Genomic DNA, 10,587 nt, shown 5'->3' on the forward strand with positions numbered 1-10,587 from the left:
ATTCCTAGTTCTTAAAACCCTCTTAAGCTACTGCAAATATTTGTACCTGATAGCCCGGGTAGAATAACTTTCCGATTTCAACTCCCGTGAAATTCCGAAAGTTAAGATTCATTTTGCTTAGTGAAAAAAGTGATTGAAAATTATTGCACTTTTGACAATTACTTTTGTACCTCTCTGTGTGTGTTAAAGTGATGCAACATTGTGTTATGAGTGAGGTTCTTGATCAAATAGTTCTTTGTGTGAACAAATAGCTCTTTCTTCCCTGATTACAATTTATCCTACTTTCTGTATTGATAACAATGGTAGAAATGAATAATGTATTTCTTGCATTAACAGTTGATCGTATGAGAGTCGAAATAGTGAAATTCGTCTCGCACGCCCTTCTCAGTTCCTTATTGGATGGGTTGGTATCGTTCTCGGCTAGCACTCCGCTGGGCCCGCGTTCAATTCTCCGACCGGCCAATGAAGAATTCGAGAAATTTATTTCTAGTGATAGAAATTCATTTCTCGTTATAATGTGGTTCGGATTCCACAATAAGCTGTCGGTCCCGTTGCTAGGAAACCAATTGGTTCTTAGCCACGTAAAATAAATCTAGTCCTTCGGGCCGGCTCAGTGGTCTGGTTAAACTAAGGTATACTTAACTTAAATTACGCCCTTCTCAGTATCTAAACTGCCGTTCTGCTCTTTCCAGATATGACTCCCCTTCACAAGGCTGCTTATTATGGTCACCTGGATATCCTGAGGCTTCTCTTAACAAAGGGGGCCAAGGTCGACGCTGTTGACAAGAAGAGTAAGTGAGAAAATGATTCTCGTTAATCTCAGCAAATTAAAGCAACTTGTTGAAGAAGGGGCTTGCATATACATATTGGATGAATTCGATGCGTGTGTGTGTGTGTGTGTGTGTTTTGTTTGGTGTCGAATTTAATGTGAATATTGTACGTTAGTGAATTACTTGTGCTTTTGACGACTTCAGATTTTGTTGAAATTCTGAGTAGTATTAGTTTCATAATTGCAGCCAAGACTACTTACACAGATACATCCCAGTAATGTAGCTGAGTACTGTTATTCATTAATTATTTATATACCTTTGCATGTCTAACCACTGCTTGAGATTATGACTAGATGGGTAAATTCGATTGGTAAATGAAGATTTCAAGAATATGCAACCAAGAAACCACTATGGTACAAAAAACTTACTTTCGAGGGTTATACTCATGTCTGGTGTCATGTCAGAAATACAAAAAACTAGACAAAGCGTGCAATTTCTTTGAATTCTTCTGTTATTTTAGGTTCACTCCTCATAGGAGAAGAGATATACACCTCATAAAAGAGAAGTATATATATATATATATATATATATATATATATATATATATATATATATATATATATATATATATATATAAATTTATATGTTTATATATATATATATATATATATATATATATATATATATATACATATCTATACTGTTTATATATATATATATATATATATATATATATATATATATATATATGTGTGTGTGTGTGTGTGTGTGTATGTGTGTGTGTGTGCAATATCGTCTCTCCATCACTCAACTAAAAATATTTCTTTGGTCCTGTATCTACAGACAGGACAGCTCTCCACGAAGGCTGTAGGAAGGGACAGAAGGACATCGTTAGAGAGATTGTGAAACATTGTCCTGATGATAAGATACGGAATATATATGGTAAGCTGTTTACATCACGTTTCAGTTACACAGATATCTAGGTAGCGTCCATTTTGAGCAGCGTATATTGAATGGTAAAAAAAAAAACACACACACACACACACACACAAGGACGATGGGAGGGACGGCAACAAAAAGTTAGAGAAATATTTTGGCGAGAGAGAGAGAGAGAGAAGCATTTTTGCAGCTAACCCGTGGTAGTCACAGTTGAAAGCTGGGTGCTCATTTTATAGGTAATTAGGAAGGTTTTTCATTCACAATGTGTATTTCAGATGTAAATATGTACTAGTGTAACATGTTTTTAAAATATAATATTTTAGCATTTTGGTGTGTATAGCAGATCATTTAGGTGTTTGTGCTGAGTGACAGGTTTGTAAAGGCTACCATATGCCTTACAGGCAGTAATAATAAAGCGAATTATCCTCTCTCTCTCTCTCTCTCTCTCTCTCTCTCTCTCTCTCTCTCTCTCTCTCTCTCTCTCTCTATACCTTTCACTCGAGTAAAGATGCGTACCATATACTAAAAATAACAGCAATAAACGTAAAAAAAAAAAATGACAAGCTTCCATCCATTCTGTATTTTTCACAACGGCAGTATGTGAAAATGATGGCAGCGGAAGGAGCGCGCCTAGAAAATAAAAAGACTTTGGAATGTTTAAGTTTTTCCCGCAAAGTTTTCAGCGAGACTGCTCCGATACTTTGCTTCCAATCAGCTTATAAAATCAGTCGCAAAGAATCTCTTAGTTACTGAAGCCATCGCAGGATTTTGTGGTTAAGAGGAGGGGAGGGACTATTATTGGACGCCAACCCAAAGTTACTCTTTCGCTATTTTTTTTTTCCTATAATTTTCAAATTTATGACAAAACTACGTTACTCGAGGAGAGTTGAAGGAAATATCATTATGAGGCCAACTGAAGTTAAACAAGCCCGCTTATTCGTATCATATGACCTAAATATAGATTATGAAATTATTTGCTAGGTGGAATTGAAATGAAATGAAATAATAATAGATTATGCCGTCATATTTTATAACATTTCTTAGGATGATCGATCAAGTTATCATTTTCTTTGGAATATAGGTTAATATTTAAGCCTGTATTGCAAGCAAAGTTTAGGTTTACAAACAGACTTGAACAATATATATATGTTCCAACCTTGGTATACTCACGGTCACTGTAGCAGACATCATTTCCATTGAAATCAGAGAATTCAATTTCACATGATTAAGTCTTTTATAAACATTGTTTACAATGAACATTAATCTTTATATTCATATAAGCTACTCTAGTGTTCTTACTTCATATACTTTTACCCACGTGTGAAAAAAAAATGCTTCTGTTTCGACGTAATCTTGGAAAGATCTGCCCCCAAAATTAACTTTCATAAACCAGCTGGCGCTGGATATAAGATTAAAGCTGGCTCAATACATCACGCATATCTTGGCATAAACAGTGATGACACGCTTTGGCATAATTCCAAGCTGGTTGCTGCCACATATTTTTTGACTAATTGGAGCAAGTCAATCGCGAGTTCATTTCCCAAGCCTTGTGATCATTCAGTCGTCCCTTCTACAATTAAGTAAAAAAAATTCCCCGCTAATTGTCTCAAAATCATGCTATTATTTCTGGTGCAAATAATGTTTGCCCGAGCTAGATTTAGGGTGAGTTTAGCTTGCCATGTTCATATTATGCAAGCTTCCTGACGGTGTTTTCAAATAAGATACATCAAAACATAGGGAAAATATTTTTGCTCTACGACACTAATTATAGCTCGAAATTCCAGCTAATTGGAACATTATTGAAAAGCGATAATGAACGTCTATCATAATTTCTATATTGTTCTTCAAAGTACCTGCTTCCTTTGGTCGTTGATTGTTGTGAGAGTGTTGCTCCCTCTAAATAAATTAATTTGGTACTGGTCGGTGTTTGTTACAATCACGTTAAGGTGAATTATGCAAAAATGAGATTTCCCTCATGTCTTGTTACCAACCTGCTTGCATTGTTGCTCTTCTTTTCCCTGCTGGACTTACACGCTCATTAGTCTCTCTCTCTCTCTCTCTCTCTCTCTCTCTCTCTCTCTCTCTCTCTCTCTCTCTCTCTCTCTCTCCATTACTGATAGCTTCGGAAAATATGGGTTTGTTTTTGTGTACAGCATATACCTTGTCTTATCGTAGGGTAGAATGAAAAGCTTTGATGAAAAGGATTTTGATTTTTATCAGCATAAATCCAGTGAAAGAAAAAGCTTGTACAGTAATTGTTTATACCTAATTTTCCGGATAAACTATAACCGACCTTTCCATTCAATAAACAAATTTGCCTAAGGATGTCAGGTGACGCTTAGAGAAGATTGATAATACGCCTCACAGTATTAATGTGTCCACTTCACTGTTACTAAAGGTAATTATTATCACAGGGCTATTAGTTTTTATGTTATGAAACTAGAATTCTAGTGTATTTCAATGCAGGTAAGTGAAATTTTTATTTTGATAATTACTTTTTTATATCTGTTTGGTGTCCTTTCAGTCACATAATGTCAGACATCAACAGTAAGTAAAGCGAACTCAAAAAATGTTTAATTTACTATCCAGTTACGTTTATTTTTTATAACTGACAGGTCGCACAGCGCTGGAAGAAGCTCGTTTCAGGGTCAAAGTTCTGCAGAAAATACCCAGTAAGTTTATAGTGTAATTTCGTGTTTAACAATGGATTTTAAGCTATAAAGTATATCGGATTAATTGCTGTATTTTTTTTATGGAAAATAGTCCATGCTGGCTCATGAAGTGGATTATAATTGGATTACTTTCGGTAATGAGGCTTCCATACATTAGACAGGTCAGATTTGATCTAGTTTAGGGACATTTTATCGTAAAACATTTTGTTGGAGATAAGGACAGACACATTTGCTGCAGGTTGAAGTGTGTGTATTTATTGAATCTTGTGCCCCTGCGTGTGTGCCTTCAAGTTTCTGTCTGCTTTTGCGTGATCTTGGAGAAGAGAAGTTTTAGGAAACTCGGGAAGTTAGTACGTCAATGCAGCTACTGAAAATACAGGTCTCTGATTAATGGGAAGTTAGTACGTCAATGCAGCTACTGAAAATACAGGTCTCTGATTAATGGGAAGTTAGTACGTCAGTGCAGCTACTGAAAATACAGGTCTCTGATTAATGGGAAGTTAGTACGTCAATGCAGCTACTGAAAATACAGGTCTCTGATTAATGGGAAGTTAGTACGTCAATGCAGCTACTGAAAATACAGGCCTCTGATTAATGGGAAGTTAGTACGTCAATGCAGCTACTGAAAATACAGGTCTCTGATTAATGGGAAGTTAGTACGTCAATGCAGCTACTGAAAATACAGGTCTCTGATTAATGGGAAGTTAGTACGTCAATGCAGCTACTGAAAATACAGGTCTCTGATTACTGTGAATAGTAGATTCTGTATATTTAAGCCTGGAAAGTAAACAGGAAGCTAAACATTAAGTCAGGGCATGAGAATGATGTTTTTCGGCTCTAGTAAAGTGTTTGTGAATTCTACAAATATATGTTCGGTGCGTATGTGCTATTATAAATTCAGTCCTTTGGGACATGGCGAGTTCACAGGGACCTCTTTTTTTCTAATTTGAAGGGGAAACCCAAGAGCGAAGGAAGAGTTTAGAAGTAGGAGACCAAGATCACATCACTTGTTATTGTGTGTTCGTGTAAGTATACGCCTCTTACTACTATGAGAAGTACTACTCTGAGAAATAACCTTACTGTGAGAAATACTCTTAGTATGAGAAATTCCCTAACTACTATGATAAATAATCTTACTATTGGAAATAGGTTTAGCTGTTAGGTGATGATGTATGAAAGATAAAAAAAAAAAATAGACAGACCGACAGACAAACTTATTCATGCGCGGTGAATGAAGGAGACGGAAGAATGCGCGCTTATTCCTCCAGAGAGAGACGTCTCCACCCTTTTTCTCCCCCGGCTCCTCGCCCTATTTGTTTACTGCTTCTAACAGTCTCCGAGAACAATCAGAAGAAAGTAATCTGAGCTTTTATTTCCTCTGTAAACAGAGAAGGCTGGAAAGGACACCAGGAGAACAGACCTCTTGAAGAATGTGATTACCATACTTGAAGGTAATTGATGTTTGATGTCTTTGTTGTCGTACGACATTGTTTTCGTGTGTCATTGTTCGTGATGTTGATCGTCTCCTGAGTAGTGTACGCTTATGACCTTGCTTGTTCCCAGAGCTTTGTGTACATAGTTCTCGCATACGTGGACAACCTTGCATACACACACACACACACACACTTATATACACATATATTTATTTATACACACATACACACACACACACACACACACACATATATATATATATATATATATATATATATATATATATATATATATATATATATATACATAACATACATGCGCACATACGCATATATATATATAGATAGATAGATAGATAGATAGATAGATATTATGAATAAATGTTTATTTTTATCCGACTATGATCGGCTTCCCATAGTTTAGCGTGGCTTCAGAACAGTGCATGATATCATTTCTATCTCCACCGTTTAACTCTGAATCAACAGTGACCCCTTATGCTGAAAACTTCAGCTACATCAGTCGTTTCACACACTACACAGGAGGCTCATCAACAGCTCGCTGACACTTCCAGTACATATTGCTCCACAAATGTCTATCTTCTCGTACTGTCACGCTTTTTGGAGATTAAGGAAGAATACAAGAAGGAGTACCAAGCGCTTTCGTGGCCTTTGGACGCATTTTCAAGGTACTCCTTCTCTTACTTTTCCTATGGCCTTGGCTAAATATATTGTCGCTATTTAATGACATATAAGCATATATATATATATATATATATATATATATATATATATATATATATATATATATATATATATATATATATATATATATATATGTACATATATATATATATATATATATATATATATATATATATATATATATATATATATGCATGTATGTATGTATAATATATATATATATATATATATATATATATATATATATATATATATATATATATATATATATATATATGTGTGTGTGTGTGTGTATGTGTGTGGTACATAAAAACACTCTGAAATATTTTTAATACTCTCTGGTTTTAGTTATAAGTTTAGCATCACTTTCATTGATAGATGTAAAATTGTCATTTCTTGAGCCTCTGAATTGTCACTCATTTTCAGTCCACTTGTACCAGTTAAAATCACAACCTGAAAAATATAGGACATGCATGCAAATCTTCTATGAAAATTTATCTTTCAGATTTAGGTTCTGTTGCTCATTCACCTGCCTTTATCTCAGGTTACAAGTCCTCGTCTTGTCGGAATGGATGATGTCACCTGTTGCCTCAGGATGATAATGTGCTACCACTCGAGAACTACTATCAAAGACATTTTACCACACACACACACACACACACCTGTATCCATGAGCATGAAACATTTTCTTTAACATTTTACACGAGTATTTTATTATACCTCTAGGAAACTGCTTGATGATTGAACTAGCGAGCTGTACTTTACAACAACCATTGTTTTGCTATTCAGCTCACATTTTGCAGCTTAAGATGTATTGGGATTCGGATTACTTATATTGTAATATATAGAGTTGTGGATGATTTTCTTTCTTTCAAGATATTAGTATTATTGCCTATGAGTAATCAGTATTTCTCCGATTAGAGACCAACGGGTCTCTCGTAACTCAGTGTATGTATAAATATCAACAAACACAACATCAAGGCTGAATGTATGCCAATCACGTTTGGTCACCGAGTATACCGTGTGTAAAACGCTATGATTTCGGCAATAAAGTCTTTACCGGTGGCAAGTAATGTCAAGCTGATAATCCACCAAAATCAGAAGTATATGTATATCGTAGATGCCTTGAATAAAAAAAGTGTGATAAATTTCCATTTTCATATGGTTGGTTAGAATCTGATGAACCCCTGGACATTCATTGGTAAAGGATATTCAAGTTCTATACGAACTCTATGAATCGCAGTTTGGATTTTTGTTCTGAAATTTCGAGATCTTCCTATGTACCCATATTGCTTTTCCCTTTAGACATTCTGGGCTACTGTTCCGACAAGGTAGAGGAGCCCCAACTTTCACTCGACCCCATAACAAGCGGAAGATTGCCACTTCTGACACTTAATTTCTGAATATCGAGAATCCTCGAATTGCTGTGCTCGGGGTTTGTACCTTTCCTAGTACTGTATGTTACAAACTGGCTTGCAGAAATCTCGACGAAGCTTAAAGGGATGTTATGAGGAAGGTATTAAGAATATATGGTTTAGGAAGGAAGTTCTTGGGTTTATAAAAGTTCTCATGATGGAAACGCAACTTGTGTAAGAATATTAAGACTAGTTTGTTATAAAAGTGGACCTTGGTCAAAGGTATGTTTTTTCTTCTTGGCTACTTGATATTTTCATGGATAGAGTATCTGCAAAGTCAAGAGGAGGGACAGAAAACATGTATGAGACAAGAAAATGAATTGAAAATGGCGTTGCATTGGTTGATGTTTGCTGATTAAAATACGACGAGTATTAGGAAAAGAGGAGGTGAGTAAAAGAGTTATAATTACATTTATAATAGATGATGATGATAATAATGATGAGAGGCTGTAGACACTAATGAACGTTTTTGTAAAAATTAAAAATTAGAGTTTTCCAGAGATGGTTAGGATGGTATATAGGAAGAAGGGTAGACAAATGAAAGTGTGACTCATATAAGTCCTTGTGCCACGGGGATGAGGTAGGCGTTGAGTGTTCTTGCTGATGTTAGAATAAGAAGGGAAGCGGATTACTAAGTCGATAAGGATCGAAAGTTTGTAGGATTACTTAAAAAAAAACTGACATAGGTCAGTGTCTGTTAAAAAAATAAAAAAACCAACTGTTGGCGGATATGGATGGATTATTGAACTAACTTTCCTCTGTAGAACTGAATTTTGAAATCTGGCTTCCAAGGAAACAAAGAATGAAATTATTGCAAAAAGTTTTCTTGTGTTGTGTAGGTGGTTCATGTAAAGTGCTCATTACTTATTCTTGAACATAAGTTGATAGCATGTTTTCCTTCATTTTTTAACAGGTTATTTTCCTCCAATTTTGAACTGAGGATAATTGTATAAAACTCTCTATAACTTCTTATTTATTATCCTCGGAATTACGAATACATCTGGTGAGAAGAAACTGGTTGTCACTTAGGTTTCAGTATTCAAAATTCTATGTGACAGTTATCATAAATGTTCTTTTTTGGTTACAGTAATAGTCATTTCTTTGCGTGTTTAAAACTCAGATTATAATTTATCCTCGTTTAAAATATTGATAATCTCGTCCATTTGGATTGAGTTATCTGAAATCCGTCCACCTGTTCAACTGATGGAAAGTAAACTTAATTTTGGACCATTCCTTAAGAGAAGGTAAATTCTCATCAACTGTAAAGTGTTGAACTCTAAAACCTGTGCGTTTTAGAATTTCACCTTTGAACAGTGCTAGGACCTAAGGTACTAGCTTGAATGAGAAGTTAGATGGAAAACATTTTGATTTCCATTATCTTTCTATTTCAGGATATTATCCTATATGATCAGAATGACGGAAGAGTTATGTCATTTATAAGAGAAATGTATTGCTTTTTTAGTCATAGTAACAGTTTAGTTTTCGAAGAGAAAAATTGCTTTTATGAAACATTTCTAATCTTCTTGAATATGTGATTGTAGCCTAGCGGGCTGATAGTTTCGGGATGTACATTTTTGCGTGATTTATTTTCCCAGCCCGTTTCCTCACATTCGTGTATCCTTGTGGAGATTCCATTTTTTAAGAGAATCCTCTAAATTGGATTTAGAAATTATATTTGTATTTCTTATTCAAGTCTTTGATGATGTATAGTTTTCATTGTATTCTCAGCTTTGCTTTTTTTGTGATGATATTTTCAGTGAAGTTGTATTACGAAAATTAGATCAGTAATTATCTGCCATTACTGGCAAATTAATGACAATCATTAGTCCATTTCCCCGCCAGCCACTTGATATGATCATCCAGATTCATTTAGCGACCTGTCCTAAATTTCATGTTGTACCACAGTGGAATTCGTCACGATACTGCCAAAAAAAAAAAAAAATGTTGAGAGCAACAGGTGACCACCTGAACTTGTGTAATTTTGTTATGGTTATCGTTTATCATATTGAAATTTATTTATAGAAAATTTGCTGACAGTGAAAACTGTATTTTTAAGAGCTTTCTTTCAGAGTGGGATAAATGGCGCGTTTTAGAGGTTGTATATATTGCAATTTTACTTCTATCAATTTCGTGATCCCCCAAAAAAAAAAAAAAAACCCTAACTACAAAATGCTATAGCTTTATATTTCGAAAGGAATTCCTTATTACTTTTTGTGTTCCCACAGTTCTTCATTGGAGGGGTGGGTAGAGCTCTCGGCTATCCCGCTGTTGGCCCAGCGTTCGACTCTCCGACCGGCCAATGAAGAATTAGAGGAATTTATTTCTGGTAATAGAAATTCGTTTCTCGTCATAATGTGGTTCGGATTCCACAATAAGCTGTAGGTCCCGTTGATAGGTAACCAGTTGGTTCTTAGCCACGTAAAATGAATCTAATCCTTCGGGCCAGCCCTAGTAGAGCTGTTAATCAGCTCAGTGGTCTGGTTTAACTAAGATATACTTAATTTTTAACTATTTTCACATCACACAAGAATAGACATTCCTCAACAGAAGGAGAACCTGTATTCCTTTTTAATTACTTCTGATTCCTTTCTTTCTTTCCTTCACGCCACAGACAAATGTATTCGTGTGTGGAATAATCGTGGTTATCTGTTATTGC

The 10,587-nt window shown here is 35.2% G+C and overlaps 1 protein-coding gene across 1 annotated transcript in view; it reads left to right on the forward strand.

Annotated features, from left to right (window-relative positions):
* Nucleotides 1–7,179, forward strand: part of LOC136832599 (serine/threonine-protein phosphatase 6 regulatory ankyrin repeat subunit B-like) — a 713,268-nt gene extending 706,089 nt beyond the window's left edge. The window contains exons 15-19 of the mRNA XM_067093780.1: nucleotides 693–791; nucleotides 1,614–1,712; nucleotides 4,325–4,381; nucleotides 5,770–5,832; nucleotides 7,061–7,179. Coding sequence (XP_066949881.1) covers nucleotides 693–791; nucleotides 1,614–1,712; nucleotides 4,325–4,381; nucleotides 5,770–5,832; nucleotides 7,061–7,092 — 350 coding nt within the window. The 3' untranslated portion in view covers nucleotides 7,093–7,179. The remainder of the gene's footprint in view (nucleotides 1–692; nucleotides 792–1,613; nucleotides 1,713–4,324; nucleotides 4,382–5,769; nucleotides 5,833–7,060) is intronic.
* Nucleotides 7,180–10,587: the final 3,408 nt, after the last annotated feature.

Source organism: Macrobrachium rosenbergii, chromosome 50, assembly GCF_040412425.1.
Source record: "Macrobrachium rosenbergii isolate ZJJX-2024 chromosome 50, ASM4041242v1, whole genome shotgun sequence".
Lineage (NCBI taxonomy): Eukaryota > Metazoa > Arthropoda > Malacostraca > Decapoda > Palaemonidae > Macrobrachium > Macrobrachium rosenbergii.